Consider the following 19,059-nt stretch of genomic DNA (forward strand, 5'->3'; position numbering starts at 1 on the left):
ATGCTTATAGAAGTGGCGGTCATTCATCAACACACCTTCTCATATTGTAACAATGTGAGGCACTCAGCATATCAGCATTGGGCCGGGACTTTTAGCAGGTGCCCATATCTTCCCGCATTTTGGCATGCACTATTTGGTTTTGGTATTTCATTAGGATCCCAATTAGCTGTTGCAAAAGCAGCAGCTACTCTTCCTGGGGGTCCACACAAAACATGAAACATTACATAATACAGAACTATAATAGACATGAACAGCTCAACGACAGAACGTCATAATTATTTTAAAGGCACACTTAGATTACATATCAATAAATACACAAAAACTATCTAGGTCAAATAGGGGTGAGGCGTTGTTTCATCTATTTATTTTATATCAGGTTTGCTGTTTATTTGAGCAATATAAGATGGAAATAATGACTATATAATACTGTACACTTTCTTGAATTTGTTCTGGAATTGGGGACTGTGAAAAGACCCCCGGTGGCATGTCTGGTGGGGTAAGCATGTGTGTCAGAGCTGTGTGTAAGTTAACTATGCAAACAATTGTGACCGACTGGCTCAAATTGGTCATACGTAGAAACATTTAAAATGGTATTCAGAGATACAGAGATACACCATGCCATATTATACACAACAGTTAAGGAACAATGGGAAAGTAATTTTGCTTTGAAAGTTGATAAACTTGTGAACTCACTTCTGAGCAAATGGCCTTTGAATCTTTTGGTACTATTACTGGGAGAGAGGAGAGGAGGCGATAGATTCATATGAGGAGTTCATGGCTCTGTTCAAATGCAACTTTGATCATAAACCGGAGGGCAGAGAGGGGGTGAGTGCCTACTCCAATTAAGGCAGGGGGACCAGACGGCTGCCAAGTATGCTCTCACCTTCCAGACATTGGCAGCATCCAGAGGATGGAACGAGCTGGCACTTCGTACACTATTCAGAAGAGGTAGGTGCGAGGAGGTCCAGACGGAACTGGCCTTGTTGAGACGACAATCTCTCCTTGGACTCACTCATTGCGATGGCCATCCGTCTGTACTCTCCTTCCTTCCTTCCTTCCTTCCTTCCTTCCTTCCTTCCTTCCTTCCTTCCTTCCTTCCCTCCCTCCCTCAATGAACACTCTGGATCAGAGCCTAAACCCATGTAGGTAGGGGTCACGCGCATCCCCGCGGTGGAGCAATGCAGACAGAGACAGCTGGGGCTCTGTCTGTATTGTGGTCAAGGAGGGCACCAGTTCCAGTGGTGTCCGGCGCTTCCTGATCTGGGATCCACAAGAGCAGAGGGACGGTCACATGATCTTCCACCTCTTGGGGCAGGAGTGAGCATTCCATCTTCATCACTTTCTGCTAAACTCTTTTTGGTGTCCATCACACTAGTTGACTGTCCCTCATGTACAGTGTCTACAGCATTAGTGGATTCCGGTGCCATTGACCAGACCCTTGCCTCCTCTCTTAACATCATCTCATACCCGCTCTCCTCTCCTTTCCTGGTTCAAGCCCTCAATAATCGGCCACTAAGATCCAGAACCATCATACACATTACCCAACCACTCACCCTCACCGTGGAGTCATCAGGAGAACATCCCTTTCTTCATCACCAGTGCACCCGTTCACAAGATCCTTGGCCTTAACGCCATAACCCCACCATCTCATGGTCGAGGATGAAAATCAGACTGGTCACCCGAATGCCAGAGGAGCTGCATCCCCATCCCATCTGGTTCCATGTTGGTTGAGAGTCCTGTGGTTGCCCTTTAGCCCAACATCCCGGAGGTATACCAGGAGCTGCGGGAGTTATTCTCCAAGACCACCGCCACCGGTCTTCCTCTTTGTCGCCGCTGGGACTGTGCCATCGACCCATAGCTTTCCATCTAAGTTGTCAATGGCAGGAGGTTTGTCATTATTGATTGATAACAATAATTTATCCACCTCTCCCACACTAACTTTACAAAATCTAAACTCGCTATGTTTCTCTTTCATTATTAGTTTTTTATGCTTAAATACAATGGCTTACTATTAGTTGTTTTCCCACTTTGCCAATGAAGTAATCATTAAAATAACTGGCAACATCAAATGGTTTTCTGATGAATAAGCATTCTGATTCAATGTCTTTGTGATCATAATTTAATTTAACTTCTTCAGAATTGGTGCGTCCTCGGCGGGACGGTTGAACTAATCTTGGCTAATGCGATTAGCATGAGGTTGAAAGTTACAAGAACATTTACCAGGACATAGACATGTCTGATAATGGCAGAAAGCTTATATTCTTGTTAATCTAAATGCACTGTCCAATTTACAGTAGCTATTACAGTGAAATAATACCATGCTATTGTTTGAGGAGAGTGCACAGTTTTGAACATGAAAAGTTATTTATGAACAAATTAGGCACATTTGGGCAGTCTTGATACAAAATTTGGAACATAAATGCAATGGTTCATTGGATCAGTCCAACACTTTGCACATTCACTGCTGCCATCTTAGTGGCCAAAATCTAAATTGCACCTTGGCTGGAATAATACATTATGGCCTTTCTCTTGCATTTCAAAGATGGTACATTTAAAAAAAAAAAAATCTTTGTATTATTATTTTGCCGAATCTAATGTGTTATATTCTCCTACATTCCTTTCACATTTCCACAAAAGTGTTTCCTTGCTTTTTTTAAAAAGGGGCTGATCCAAAGTTTTTTTCCATCATTCTTTATATTGTTGATCTTCAAATCAAATAACATTTTATTTGTCACATGGTACAACTCAATAAAAATAATGAGACTACACACAGGGGGTAACGGTCGGTACCAAGTCAATGTGTAGGTAGGGGTAAAGTGACTATGCATTGATAATAAACAGCAGCAGTGTAAAAACATAGTCCGGGTGGCCATTTGATTAACTGTTCAGCAGCCTTATGACTTGGGGGTAGAATCTGTTAAGGAGCCTTTTGGTCCTAGACTTATATATATGTATATGTATATATATGCCATTTAGCAGACAGTTTTATCCAAAGCGACTTACAGTCATGTGTGCATACATTCTACGTATGGGTGGTCCCGGGGATTGAACCCACTACCCTGGCGTTACAAGCGCCATGCTCTACCAACTGAGCTACAGTGCGCTCCAGTGCCACTTGCCATGTGGTAGCAGAGAGAACAGTCTATTACTTGGGTGACTGGAGTCTTTGACAATTTTTTGTGCCTTCCTCTGACACCGCCTGGTATATAGGTCCTGGATGGTCGGAAGCTTGGCCCCAGTGATGTACTGGGCCAAACGCACTATCCTCTGTAGTGCCTTATGGTCAGATGCCTAGCAGTTGCCATACCAGGCGGTGACGCAACTGGTCACGATGCTCTCAAAGGTGGAGCTATAGAACGTTTTGAGGATCCTGGCATGCCAAATCTTTTCAGTCTCCCGAGGGGGAAAGGGTGTTGTTGTGCCATCTTCACAACTGTCTTGGTGTGTTTGGACCATGATAGTTTGTTGGTGATGTGGACACCAAGGAGCTTGAAACTCACAGCCCTGTCAATGTTAATGGGGGCCTGTTCTGCCCACCTTTTCCTGTAGTCCACGATCAGCTCCTTTGTCTTGCTCACAATGAGGGAGAGTTTGTTGTCCTGGCACCACACTGCCAGGTCTATGACCTCCTGGCTATAGGCTGACTCATCGTTGTCGGTGATCAGGCCTACCACTGTTGTGTTGTCATAATACAGTTTCTTATTTTTGTTGAGTTTAGTCACATCATTTCTCAATTTGCAGTAAGTCAGCCAGTCAGATTTGCAGCCAGACTTATTAGCCACTCCTTTTGCCCCATCTCTTTCAACCAAACAGTTTTTCAATTCCTCATCAATCCATGGAGCTTTAACAGTTCGAACAGCCAGTATCTTACCCAAGATGGCATAGCAGTCAGACGTCCTTTGTCCTCGTCAGAAGCTAGCCAGAAGCTAGCCAGAAGCACAAACCACGGTTTGTTGTCATCAGCTATCCTTTAGCTCGAAAAGCTATCGGCAGTTTTGTACAACGCGACTTAGACCAGAACATACCAGATCTATATTTCTCTCCATATCCCCAGATTTCAACCACAAGGTGTGGACATTTACACCTGGATCTTGCAGCTAGCTAGCTGCTATCCGTGTGACTATTGGCTTACATCGATCCCGGAGCAAACATCACTTATTCCGGTGCTAGCCAGCGGAAGAGTTCCATCAGCCACTCCTGGATTACAATCACCTATCTGGACCCGTTATACCTCCGACGCGGAGCCCCACCGGGCCTTCACGACTGGACTACCGACGTTATCTGCCTGAGGGAGTTATCCAACTGGCCCCTCCGTCACGACGTTACCTGAACGCCCATCTGCTACCCGCTAATCGTTAGCTGTCTTATTGGCTGCTATCTGAATAGGTCTATCGGACAATTTTTCTAGGGTCACTATAACTATATCTATATTGCTAATTGGATTGATCCCCTCTACCACACGGAACCCCACTAATCTACCGACAGAAACGCACGAGGTGGCTAAAAACAGACCTCCATCCTATGCTAGCTTGCTACCGATGGCCCGGCTAGCTGTCTGAATCGCCGTGACCCCAACCAACCTCACTACTCACAGGACCCTTATGACCACTCGACTAAACATGCCTTTCCTTAATGTCAATATGTCTTGTCCATTGCTGTTCTCGTTAGTGTTTATTGGCTTATTTCACTTTAGAGCCTCTAGCCCTGCTCACTATACCTTATCCAACCTTTCAGTTCCATCACCCACACATGCGATGACATCACCTGGTTTCAATGATGTTTCTAGAGACAATATCTCTCTCATCATCACTCAATACCTAGGTTTACCTCCACTGTCTTCACATCCTATCATACCTTTGTCTGTACATTATACCTTGAAGCTATTTTATCGACCATATAAACCTCCTTTTACTCTCTGTTTGTTTTATTTACTGCTTTAGCACACTCTGCCAACCCAGATGTTCTAGCCGTGTCTGAATCCTGGCTTAGGAAAACCACCCAAAATTCTGAAATCTTCATCCCTAACTACAACATTTTCAGACAAGATAGAACGGCCAAAGGGGGCGGTGTTGCAATCTACTGCAAAGGTAGCCTGCAGAGTTCTGTCCTACTATCCAGGTCTGTACCCAAACAATTTGAACTTCTACTTTTAAAAATCCACCTCTCTAAATACAAGTCTCTCACCGTTGCCGCCTGCTATAGACCACCCTCTGCCCCCAGCTGTGCTCTCAACACCACATGTGAACTGATTGCCCCCCATCTATCTTCAGAGCTCGTGCTGCTAGGCGACCTAAACTGGAACATGCTTAGCACCCCAGCCATCCTCCAATCTAAGCTTGATGCCCTCAATCTCACACAAATTATCAATGAACCTACCAGGTACCACCCCAAAACCATAAACACGGGCACCCTCATAGATATCATCCTAACCAACTTGTCCTCTAAATACACTGTTTACAATGCTGTTTACAACCAAGATCTCAGCGATCACTGCCTCATGGCCTACATCCGTATTGGGTCAGCGGTCAAACGACCTCCACTCATCACTGTCAAACGCTCCCTGAAACACTTCAGCGAGCAGGCTTTTCTAATCGACCTGGCCGGGGTATCCTGGAAGGATATTGATCTCATCCCGTCAGTAGAGGATGCCTGGTTATTTTTTTAAATGCCTTCCTCACCAACTTAAATAAGCATGCCCCATTCAAGAAATCTAGAACCAGGAACAGATATAGCCCTTGGTTCTCTCCAGACCTGACTGCTCTTAACCAACACAAAAACATCCAATGGCGTTCTGCATTAGCATCGAACAGCCCCCGTGATATGCAACTTTTCAGGGAAGCTAGAAACCAATATACACAAGCATTTAGAAAAGCCAAGGCTAGCTTTTTCAAGCATAAATTTGCTTCCTGCAACACAAACTCAAAAAAGGTTTCTCAAATGATTGCCTCGCCTGGTTCACCAACTACTTCTCTGATAGAGTTCAGTGTGTCAAATCGGAGGGCCTGTTGTCCGGGCCTCTGGCAGTCTCTATGGGGGTGCCACAGGGTTCAATTCTTGGACCGACTCTCTTCTCTGTATACATCACTGATGTCGCTCTTGCTGCTGGTGAGTCTCTGATCCATCTCTACGCAGATGACACCATTCTGTATACTTCTGGACCTTCTTTGGACACTGTGTTAACAACCCTCCTGGCGAGCTTCAATGCCATACAACTCCTTCCGTGGCCTCCAATTGCTCTTAAATACAAGTAAAACTAAATGCATGCTCTTCAACTGATCGCTACCTGCCCGCCTGTCCAACATCACTACTCTGGACGGTTCTGACTATGTGGACGGTTCTGAATATGTGGACAACTACAAATACCTAGGTGTCTGGTTAGACTCTCCTTCCAGTCTCAAACATCTCCAATCCAAAGTTAAATCTAGAATTGGCTTCCTATTTCGGAACAAAGCATCCTTTACTCATGCTGCCAAACATACCCTTGTAAAACTGACCATCCTACCCATCCTCAATGTAATTTACAAAATAGCCTCCAATACCCTACTCAATCAATTGGATGCAGTCTATCACAGTGCCATCCGTTTTGTCACCAAAGCCCCATATACTACCCACCACTGCGACCTGTACGCTCTCGTTGGATGGCCCTCGCTTAATATTTGTCGCCAAACCCACTGGCTCCAGGTCATCTACAAGACCCTGCTAGGTAAAGTCCCCCCTTATCTCAGTTCGCTGGTCAGTTCGCTGTTCGCTGGTCACCATAGCAGCACCCACCTGTAGCACGCGCTCAAGCAGTCTCTGGTCACCCCCAAAACCAATTCTTCCTTTGGCCGCCTCTCCTTCCAGTTCTCTGCTGCCAATGACTGGAACGAACTACAAAAAACTCTGAAACTGGAAACACTTATCTCCCTCACTAGCTTTAAGCACCAGCTGTCAGAGCAGCTCACAGATTACTGCACCTGTACATAGCCCATCTATAATTTAGCCCAAACAACTACCTCTTTACCTACTGTATTTATTTATTTAGCTCCTTTGCATCCCATTATTTCTATCTCTACTTTGCACATTCTTCCACTGCAAATCAACCATTCCAGTGTTTTACTTGCTATGTTGTATTTACTTCGCCACCATGGCCTTTTTTTGCCTTTACCTCCCTTATCTCATCTCACTTGCTCCCATTGTATATAGACATATTTTTCTACTGTATTATTGACTGTATGTTCGTTTTACTCCATGTGTAACTCTGTATTGTTGTATGTGTCGAACTGCTTTGCTTTATCTTGGCCAGGTCGCAGTTGTAAATGAGAACTTGTTCTCACCTTGCCTACCTGGTTAAATAAAGGTGAAATAAAATAAAAAATAAACTCAATAAAAATCTTGCTCAGCTAGCGTTTCACGTGGATTTCTGTCATACCTTGTCCCATAGACTCCTTTCAGGGTAAGGAAACCAATGTAATTTTCACACTTATATTTCCACTTTGATACTGTAGGCAAAACCGGGCAACTGGTAGCCTACTGGCTAAGGATGTTGGGCTAGTAACCGAAAGGACACTGGTTCAAATCCCAGAGTTGACTAGATCTGTCAATGTGCCCTTGAGAAGGGCACTGAACTCTAATTGCTTCTGGATTAGCCTGGATTTAGTGGCTGCTAAAAGAAAAAAATTATATAATTTGTGTTTTCTGTCAACGCCAGGCTTTCTGCAACAGTATTTAACTTCTTGTTCTGCACCACAACAAACAATTAAGCAAGTACTTTACTAACCCATAACCATAGTACTGAGGTTAGTGCTAAACTAACCCCCAAGCTCTACACTCAACAGGGTATTAAAAGACTTACTGATGATACAACTGTAACTCTAGTGGCTGGTATTCTGGAATCCAGCCTGTGGGGTATCTGTGACCTTTCCCTCATACGAGAATACATGTAAAGTGTACAAGGGTCAGAATTAAACTAACACATGATGCAGATTGGCCTGCCAACACAATGGGAAGGTTACCTTGTCAATAAACGTGACAATTTTTTTGTTGTCGCCTAAAAATAAGGAACAGGCATCCGCAATGAATTTTAACACCTCTTTGCAGTGATTGTAACACGACAATACCAGACTACTCAACATAAGGAACAAGTCGCAACAACAAAACCGGACCCAGATTCAGCAGATGATTGACCTAGCACAGGAGGACTTACAATCCAAAACACTGTACTTGGGACTACTCACACCAGTTGGTTTACATTGAACACAGACAATATCACTCAATTCTAATATGTACGAATTTGGATGAGTCACATTACCTGATGAAGATACTCACCACATTATTATTAGACAAGATGGGATGCTGGCCGTTTTGCTAGCTCCTCCTCAACCTTGCTATTTTTTGTGTGTAAGGATTTCACTGTACCATTTACACTCACTGTGTCCTGTGCACGTGACAAATAAACGTGTTTAATTTATTATGCCAAGACTTCCAGCTATTTGTTTTGTTGTTCAGTACTATCCGTCCCTCTTCAAAAAAACTGGGCCAGCTCCCCCCCAGGAGCATTCTGAGCTATGAAGGAGGTGGATGAAAATTTGACCCTCCCCTCCGCCCTATCAGATGCCTCAAGAAATATCCCAGACTGCTCGATCAGAATCCCAGTTTCAGAAACCTCCACTGACAGAGAAGTGGAGAAGTCTTCGTAGGGGAGACTAACCAAAGAGGAAAACTTGGACACTTTTTTTTAGGAAAACAGTAAAAGTTTGGGAGAAAGGTAAGACATAGTTTTATGTAAAATTGTTATTTGACAACGTTGGTGCACTCTTATTTTTTTGTTAGCTATTGACATTTTTTCTACATGGACCCAATGGTAATGAGCATTTTAGAAATATTATTAGAAGTAGTACACTCCATTAGTTATTTCAGAAATCCTTTAATTATTAGAAGGGGGGCATATCCTCATTTCATTGTCCAATCCTAACATAATTCCAGCATTAGCCAACCTAAATACAACCTTCAATTTTGTTCTTCTTCAAATCTATCGATTTGAATGACATGCTTGTGTTCAAAGGGAGTTCGCCTTAATTGACAAGCCCACCTGTACATATGTTCCTTTACTTTGCTCTTGCAGTTTCTGCCTGCCAGCCAATGTTCAGAAGTGAGTACATTAATACATATGTACTTGAGAGCCTAAAACAGTCCTGTGCAATGGACCAATGGGATTTTGGTTTTCAGGTCTATTTATAAACTGTATCTACATTGCATGCAGGGCGATATTTGCGAATGGGCTAATGGGATACTGTAGCTGTCTTATGACTTGCAAAACACATCTTATATGGAGCAAATGATACGCCGCCCTTCAACTGGGCTCTTGTAAGTATGTAGGGCAACTTATTTGGCAATAAGGTGTGTTGAAGACTATGCCTGATTGTTTGAATGAATTAATGAATGAACAGTACGTGACAAAACAATTTATAGAACAGAGTATTTATTTTCTATTTTTCTAAGTATTTTTCACTTCAAATGCTGAGTGTGCTTGTTCTAATTCCTTACTTGAGAAATAGTGGTGTCTAAAATGACTGACATCATTGATAAAGATGAGCAATAATGACTGTATAAATACTTCAAATACTGAGCTACAGTATATTGTATGCTCAAAAAAATTGGGGAACTTATATTATTTTATTCACTTGCTCAGAGAAAGAGATTGTTAAACAAGTTGTATTTCTTCCCTAAAATGTAGGGTTCAAAATGATTCACACCCCTAAAGAGTCTTGTGAATAAGGTAGTAAAAGTTTGCCATCTGGTCCCATATTCCTAGCACGCAATGACCATATCAAGATTCTGACTCTACTAACTTGTTGGATGCATTTGCAGTTCATTTTAGTTGTTTCAGATTATTTTCTGCCCAATAGAAATGAATGATAAATATTGTATTATATTATTCTGGAGTCACTTTTATTATAAATAAGAATAAAATATGTTTCTAAACACTTTTACATTAATCTGAATGCTACCATGATTACGGACAATCCCAACTGAATCGTGAATAATGATGAGTGAGAAAGTTAGAGGGTCAAAGAGGAGGCAGGGTAGCCTAGTGGTTAGAGCGTTGGACTAGTAACCGGAAGGTTTCAAGTTCAAGCTGACAAGGTACAAATCTGTTGTTCTGCCCCTGAACAGGCAGTTAACCCACTGTTCTCAGGCTGTCATTGAAAATAAGAATTTGTTCTTAACTGACTTTCCTAGTGAAATAAAGGTAAAATATTTAAAAAATCATATCCCCAAGACATACTAACCTCCCCTGTTATTGGTAAGGATGAGAGTTTAGCATGTCCATGACCCTTTGTAACTTTCTTACTCATTATTATTCATGATTCATTCAGGATTACATTAATGGAGAAGTGTTTATATACATATTATTTATAATGAAAGTGACTCCAGAATGATACAATAGATTATTTATCATTCATTTCTATTGGGCACAAAATAATCTGTAACAACTAAAACGAACTGGAAATGCATCCAACAAGTTCGTAGAGTCACAAGCTTAATGTACAGTAGTCATTGCGTGCTAGGAATATGGGACCAAATACTAAGCTTTTGAATCTTTAGAGGTGTCAATTTTTACCCCTACATTTTGAGAAACAATGTTTAACAAGTAATATCAATCTCTTTTTCTGAGCAATAGTAAAAGTGTAAAAACACATTTCCCATTTTATTGGGGAGCATACAATATTTGCAAAGGACTGTAAATGTTTGAAAATGATGATTCTACAGTATATTCGGAAAGTATTCAGACCCTTTGCTATGAGACTCAAAATTGAGCCCAGGTGCATCTTGTTTCCATTGATCATCCTCGAGATGTTTCTACAACTTGATTGGAGTCCACCTGTGATAAAATAAATTGATTGGACATGATTTGGAAGGGCATAGACCTTTTCTTTATAAAGTCCCACAGTTAACAGTGCATGTCAGAGCAAAAACCAAGCCATGAGGTCGAAGGAATTGTCCGTAGAGCTCCGAGACACGATCGTGTCGAGGCACAGATCTGGGGAAGGGTACTAAAAATGTTTTGAAGCATTGAAGGTCCCCAAGAACACAGTGGCCTCCATCATTCTTAAATGGGAGAAGTTTGGTACTACCAAGACTCTTCCTAAAGCTGGCCACCCGGTCAGTCTCAGCAATCGGGGGAGAAGGGCCTTGGTTAGGGAGGTGACCAAGATACCGATGGTCACTCTGACAGAGCTCTAGAGTTAGTCTGTGGAGATGGGAGAACCTTCCAGAAGGACAACCATCTCTGTAGCACTCCACCAATCAGGTCTTTATGGTAGAGTGGCCAGATGGAAGCAATGCCTCAGTAAAAGGCACATGACCGCCCGCTTGGAGTTTTCCAAAAGGCACCTAAAATAACTCTCAGACCATAAGAAACAAGATTATCTGGTCTGACGAAACCAAGATTGAACTCTTTGGCCTGAATGCCAAGAAAGTGCAGGAGTGGCTTCGGGAAAAGTCTCTGAACGCCTTTGAGTGACCCAGCCAGAGCCTTGAACCCGATCAAACATCTCTGGAGAGACCCTAAAATAGCTGTGCAGCGACACTCCCCAACCAAACTCCCCAAATACAGGTGTGCCAAGCATGTAGCGCCATACCCACAAAGAATTGAGGCTTTAATCACTGCCAAAGGTGCTTCAACAAAGTACTGAGGAATGGGTCTGAATACTTATGTACATGTGATATCAGTTCTTTTTTTGCATTGTCATTATATCGTATTGTGCTTCTTTTGCATGTTATTTTGGCATTAATACTTGTCACATATCAGTTTGCAAACAATGTAAAAATAAATAAATATATAATTGAGTTAATAAAGCCGCATACAAACAGACAGCTCCAAAATGCAGGTGTTTCAGCCTAGCTAGGTGCTTTCTGTGGTGGTGGGGCAGGCCAGCAGAAAACAGGAGCATTGCACCGTGATTGGCTCAGCATTGCACCGTGATTGGCTCAGTGCTCTGTCACTCATGGGGACACCGTCCCCTGCATTTAGTAAGGGTATAGATCAATAATGTGAGCCCTTTGTGTGCTGCCATAGAGTTACATTAGTAGTGCCCTTCCAAGAAGGCTCAAGGTCATTCGCCACAGAAATGATGTCAATTCACGTTATATGCACAGTAGTTTTGATTGATCATGTCAACATCTTACTTTCACAATCCTAGCTAGCAGTCATCATCATGAATCAAGTCTACTGGCAAATCCTTTTTAATCCTTGTCATATGAAGAGAAATAATGAAGAGAAAATATAGTTAAAACGTATCAGTGCTCATCGGCCATTGGACATAAACATTACACAACAATTTGGAGATTTCAAATTCAACAATGAGTGGTTTGTAAGGAATCAGTGACAATGGCTAACTGCAAGCTTTGCAACTGGGAAGTCGGGAATAATACCTTTTGAACAGTCATTCAACTCGGAATTGTAAATCCGGCATCTTTCTCTTTGGTGACAAAATTTACCCATGAAGGACAGCCGTGACACTTTTCTGTTCAAGCACATCACAACATGAGTCCAATAAAGACTTATGTTGCTTCATAAATTATGTAGGATGCCAGTGAGATATGTATACTGTAGCTAAGAAAGTAATACTAAGTTTATGTTGTGTAGTAAGCTGTTAGTAGCCCATGTGCCTCACCCTAATAAATAAATTGGTCCATTTTCACCAACACGGTATTGTAAACACATTGTTCGTGGCTGGTGTGTGCTTGTTTGCAGATGTTTTGTGTATTTATTTATTTTTATTTTTTCACCTTTATTTAACCAGGTAGGCTAGTTGAGAACAAGTTCTCATTTGCAACTGCGACCTGGCCAAGATAAAGCATAGCAGTGTGAACAGACAACACAGAGTTACACATGGAGTAAACAATTAACAAGTCAATAACACAGTAGGGGAAAAAAAGGGGGAAGTCTATATACATTGTGTGCAAAAGGCATGAGGTAGGCGAATAATTACAATTTTGCAGATTAACACTGGAGTGATAAATGATCAGATGGTCATGTACAGGTAGAGATATTGGTGTGCAAAAGAGCAGAAAAGTAAATGAATAAAAACAGTATGGGGATGAGGTAGGTAAAAATGGGTGGGCTATTTACCGATAGACTATGTGCAGCCGCAGTGATCGGTTAGCTGCTCAGATAACAGATGTTTGAAGTTGGTGAGGGAGATAAGTCTCCAACTTCAGCGATTTTTGCAATTCGTTCCAGTCACAGGCAGCAGTATAGCTTTGACAGTGCTAGTCAAATCAAATCAAATTTATTTATATAGCCCTTCGTACATCAGCTGATATCTCAAAGTGCTGTACAGAAACCCAGCCTAAAACCCCAAACAGCAAGCAATGCAGGTGTAGAAGCACGGTGGCTAGGAAAAACTCCCTAGAAAGGCCAAAACCTAGGAAGAAACCTAGAGAGGAATCAGGCTATGTGGGGTGGCCAGTCCTCTTCTGGCTGTGCCGGGTGGAGATTATAACAGAACATGGCCAAGATGTTCAAATGTTCATAAATGACCAGCATGGTCGAATAATAATAAGGCAGAACAGTTGAAACTGGAGCAGCAGCACAGTCAGGTGGACTGGGGACAGCAAGGAGTCATCATGTCAGGTAGTCCTGTGGCATGGTCCTAGGGCTCAGGTCCTCTGAGAGAGAGAAAGAAAGAAAGAAGGAGAGAATTAGAGAACGCACACTTAGATTCACACAGGACACCGAATAGGACAGGAGAAGTACTCCAGATATAACAAACTGACCCTAGCCCCCCGACACAAACTACTGCAGCATAAATACTGGAGGCTGAGACAGAGTGATAGTAGTACACTGTAAGAACGGTCCATGTTCTGAATTCTGTCGCTGTACATTTCAAAAGTGCTGAACATATAGTTATTGACTACGTCTCTTGTCGCTCGCTCATGAATGTCTTAATCAAAATTACGGATTGCCTCTTATCTGCTTGTCGTCCCCATATGCCATAGTTTGTACATCTCAATTGTCAGTAGAAACCATATTTGTTCATGCAAGTCAGCCATGCCAGCTTCTTTAAAAGGCAATAAATAAGGCTGAATGAACTGTTTCGCTGCCAGACAAGACTCCGCTGAAGCCAGGTGTAGCAGTGGTAAGGTGTTGGGACTGCTTTATGTAGGCCTTAACAGTTTATGGGCAGTTTGTCACCGTTATAGTGCAATTAATGTATTATTTAGTGTTTTTATTGTTTGTCCCACCAAGATTTAAATTCAAAAATTGCCACTGAACCCAGGACAAAATGATATATTGATATCCCTACCCTGTAAGCAGTATGGACAGGTTAGACAGCAATCTATGCTTTAGTTTTATTTACCTGGCCAAGTTTTTTTGTAATATCCCTGATATTAGCATTTTCACACTTCATGTCCAAGTCATCTTAAATTAACATAATTTAACTACACAATTAAAACCAATATGTAATTTTGTAATTTGGGTAAAATAATATTTTTGCTTGGTGTGCTTAGGAATGGGTCTCGCAAGATCCAACTTGGTGGACATAATGCATAATACGTAACTGCATGCTCTCTTTTTCTCTCAAGATTTAACATGGCAGTTGCCAGCATGGCCATGCCTGGCTCCACAGCGGGCCCCACGCTGGGTTTTGATGACTACAGTCTCTACAGCAATCTGTCAGATGATGAGCTGATGCAGCTGGCTATCGAACGCAGCCTCAGTGAGACCCATGATGCCTCTGCACCGGGTGAAGCCAGCAACACCACCACAGCTCTAGGAAGAAGAACAGGCCAGTATAGGGCAAATCCACCCCCAACCAGACTGAACCCACCAAATCCACCAAGGCAGGAATCAAGCCATAGGCCGCCTACTGCCAAACCAACTGACGCGTATGTACCAGCTGAAAAGATCCTTCATTGTTTTTCATTAACCACATTATCCACTGGGTCATTGGGACAGCCTTTACATTAAGATGTAGGCTACAGATAGTTACATGCTATACACATTTCTTGACACAATTACATGTTATTTGCAGATGTATGCACGACTGACTGTTTTCTTAAATGAATGACTTGGTTAACGTGACTAAACTATCTACCTCCTAATACTGCTAGCCGGCAAACCAAGAGGCCCCGAGTATGGGTTGTTGACATACGACACCTCGATAACATGCTGTCCTCATTGCTTCCCGTTGGGCCACGTGAAAAACACCTGTCCTATCATATCTCATGGCACCGTGTTCTTACTCAACGGGAATTTTAGGAATAGATCCAAGTAGCAGTCTGAAGTTCATATGCCACCATGGAGCAACTAATGAAAACAAGTCTTGGTGTAGAGTTGGACGTACTGTTGCAGGCTCTAATACGGTAGCTATGTCACGTTACAGTATTGGCAGGACAATTTTTGGATGGTGTGTGTAAATTGGCGTTCTAGCATCTAGGGAAATTGTTAAAAAATGTATAATAATTGTGCCCTCCAACTGTACATGTTGGATATTAACATACTATGCATATGTTTAAAGTCTACCCCTTAGAAAAGCATTCAGAGAAACACTTGAAGGGAGATATGAACTAAAATTGTGATAGTGGACAGGTATTTTAGAAGTAATAAGAGCAATGAGAATTGATTAAGGAATCAAACAATTCACTTTTCAAGAAACACGCATTATCTATTGAGTTTACGATCCCTCCATATTAGTTTAGTTAATTTTAAAGTACACATTTGCAGCAGTCAGCTGTATTACTGAGTATTCACCCCTCTTGGATTTTTGCACATTTTTGCACATTTTGTTACAAAGTAGGTTGAAATGGATTTAATTGTGATTTCTTTTTGGGTCATTGATCTACCCAATACTCTAATATCAAATCATTTTTATATACACTGAACAAAAACATGAACACAACATGTCGAAACAGTCCTGAAATGTGAAACAAACATTACAACAGGAAACAATCACCTATAACTCAAAAGTGAAACCAGGCTACCTAAGTATGGTTCTCAATCAGGGACAACGATTGACAGCTGCCTCTGATTGAGAACCATACCAGGCCAAACATAGAAATCCCAAAACATCGAAAAAGGAACATAGACAACCCACCCAACTCACGCCCTGACCATACTAAAACAAAGACAAAACAGAACTAAGGTCAGAACGTGACAGATTGGCCATGTACAGGTACAGTGATCGGTAAGCTGCTCTGACAGCTGATGCTTAAAGTTACAGAGGGAGATATGACTCCAGCTTCAGTGATTTTTGCAATTCATTCCAGTCATTGGCAGAAGAGAACTGGAAGGAAAGGCAGAGAAGGATGGGTATGACCAGTGAAATATACCTGCTGGAGCGGGTGCTATGGGTGGGTGTTGCTATGGTGACCACTGAGCTGAGACAAGGTGGGGCTTTACCTAGCAAAGACTTATAGATGACCTGGAGCCAATGGATTTGAAGACGAATATGTAGTGAGGGCCAGCCAACGAACACATACAGGTTGCAGTGTTGGGTAGTATATGGGACTTTGGTGACAAAATGGATGGCGCTGTGATAGACTACATCCAGTTTGCTATGTGTTGTATGCTGGAGGCTATTTTGTAAATGACATCGCCAAAGTCAGGGATCGGTAGGATAGTCAGTTTTACAAGTGTATGTTTGGCAGAATGAGTGAAGGAGGCTTTGTTGCGAAATAGGAAGCCGATTCTAGATTTAATTTTGGATTGGAGATGCTTAATGTGAGTCTGGAAAGAGAGTTTGCAGTCTAACCAGACACCTAGGTATTTGTAGTTGTCCACATATTCTAAGTCAGAACCGTCGGCAGTAGTGATGCTAGTCGGGTGGGAGGGTGCAGACAGCAATCGGTTGAAGAGCATGCACTTAGTTGTACTTGCATTTAAGAGCTGTTGGAGGCCACGGAAGGAGTGTTGTATGGCAATTGAAGCTCGTTTGGAGGTTTGTTAGCACAGTGTCCAAAGAAGGGCCAGATATATACAGAATGGTGTCATCTGCGTAGAGGTGGATTAGATAATCACCAGCAGCAAGAGCGACATCATTGATATATACAGAGAAAAGAGTCGGCCCGAGAATTGAACCCTGTGGCACCAACATAGAGACTGCCAGAGGTCCGGACAACAGGCCCTCTGATTTGTCACACTGAACTCTATCTGAGAAGTAGTTGGTGAACCAGGCGAGGCAGTCAATTGAGAAGCCAAGGCTATTGAGTCATAAGAATGTGGTAATTGACAGAGTCAAAAGCCTTGGCCAGGTCGATGAATACAGCTGCACAGTACTATCTTTTATCAATGCCGGTTATGATATCATTTAGGAACTTGAGCGTGGCTGAGGTGCACCCATGACCAGCTCGGAAACCAGATTGCATAGTGGAGAAGGTATGGTGGGATACAAAATGGGAATGTATGGGAATTAATGGGAATATATGGGAATTAATATTAGTACCCTTTAAATGTAGATGTTTTTTGCATTGGATATATTTACCATATCATATGGAGACAGAAACATAAACATTTTATCTTGTCATAAGTAGACATAATTGCAAATGATTACATCCTTCCAATATAAATTTTAAAAACTATTTCGTTACGAATTGAACTTTAATTTAATGAGTTGACTCTTCACATGGGAGGATTTCACTGAACAAGAATAGATACGTAATATTATATCAGGCTCAAAAAGCCTAAAATTTGCCCGGGTGGCCACCAATTTTTTAAACCTTGTATTGGTCAGCCTGTTGCGTGCGTGTTCCCAAACAAGGACCAGTTGCGCTCTGAAGAGACTGATGTTGGTGGGATTTGGAGAATGATGGAGGCAACAGGGGAAAGAGCCTCAGATCCACAAAGCCCCTTCCACCAGGTAGCTGAGGAGATATGCGAGCATGACTGCCATATTGCATCTTCATCAGAAAGCTCTTGCTTGGAAGTGTACTTCGCCAGACTGCCAAGAACCTTGCCCTCTTCCAGGCCGAGGTGGCGAGACACAGTAGGGATGAAACCATAGGCCTTGCTGATCTCTACACAAGACAGGATGCTCCTGCCAGGATACTTGGGGTCCAACATGTGTGCTGCGGCATGTATGGGCCTCAGGCAGAAGTCTTCACGCTTTTTTATGTATTTCAGAACTGCAATTTCCTTGCTTGGAGCAACAGTGAAGTGGGCAGGGCAGTATGGATTTCTTCTCTTACATCTGCAAGCAGAGTCTGAACATCAGACAGGATAGCATTGTCTCCCTCAATCCGTGCAATGGCTACTGCTATAGGTTTCAGGAGATTCAGGCTGCTTACCAATCTCTCCAAAAAATACATGATCCAGGAGGATCCTCTTGATGGGGCTGTCCATATCGGCAGACTGTGAAATGGCCATTTCTTGGAGAGACTCCTTCCCCTCCCGGAGAATGTCAAACATGATGACAACACCACCCCAAAGAGTGTTGCTGGGCAGCTTCAATGTGGTGCTCTTATTCTTCTTACTTTGCTTAGTGAGGAAGATTACTGCTATAACTTGATGACCCTTCACATACCTAACAATTTCTTTGGCTCTCTTGTAGTGTATCCATTGTTTTCAGTGCCTTGATGTCCTTGAGGAGCAGATTAAATTCATGAGCAGCACAGCCACTGGGTGTGATGTGAGGGTAGGACGCCTCAACCGTAGACCAAGCAGCCTTCATGTTCACAGCATTATCTGTCACCAGTGCAAATACCTTCTGTGGTCCAAGGTCATTGATGATTGCCTTCAGCTCATCTGCAATATAGAGATTGGTGTGTCTGTTTTCCCTTGTGTCTGGGCTCTTGTAGAATACTGGTTGAGGGGTGGAGATGATGTAGTTAATTATTCCTTGCCCACAAACATTCGACCACCCATCAGAGATGATTGCAATACAGTCTGCTTTCTCTATGATTTGCTTGACCTTCACTTGAACTCTGTTGAACTCTGCATCCAGCAAATTAGTAGATAAAGGATGTCTGGTTTGAGGGGTGTATGCTGGGCGACGAACATTTACAAATCTCTTCCAATACACATTGCCTGTGAGCATCAGAGGTGAAACAGTTGCAAACACAGCTCGAGCAAGA

At 42.4% G+C, this 19,059-nt stretch overlaps 1 protein-coding gene across 2 annotated transcripts in view; it reads left to right on the forward strand.

Moving 5' to 3' along the window:
- The first annotated feature begins 8,590 nt into the window (after window positions 1-8,590).
- asb2a.1 (ankyrin repeat and SOCS box containing 2a, tandem duplicate 1) overlaps window positions 8,591-19,059 on the forward strand; it is a 32,601-nt gene continuing 22,132 nt past the window's right edge. Inside the window, exons 1-2 of one of the 2 annotated variants that reach the window (XM_046291821.1) lie at window positions 8,591-8,746; window positions 14,575-14,877. In XM_046291821.1, the coding sequence (XP_046147777.1) occupies window positions 14,582-14,877 (296 nt within the window). In that variant the 5' untranslated portion in view covers window positions 8,591-8,746; window positions 14,575-14,581. Of the gene's footprint in view, window positions 8,747-9,247; window positions 9,346-14,574; window positions 14,878-19,059 lie in introns of those variants that run through there. The other variant, XM_046291820.1, reaches the window with a different exon arrangement.

The sequence above is a fragment of the Oncorhynchus gorbuscha genome, linkage group LG12 (genome assembly GCF_021184085.1).
Source record: "Oncorhynchus gorbuscha isolate QuinsamMale2020 ecotype Even-year linkage group LG12, OgorEven_v1.0, whole genome shotgun sequence".
NCBI classification, from domain to species: Eukaryota; Metazoa; Chordata; class Actinopteri; order Salmoniformes; family Salmonidae; genus Oncorhynchus; species Oncorhynchus gorbuscha.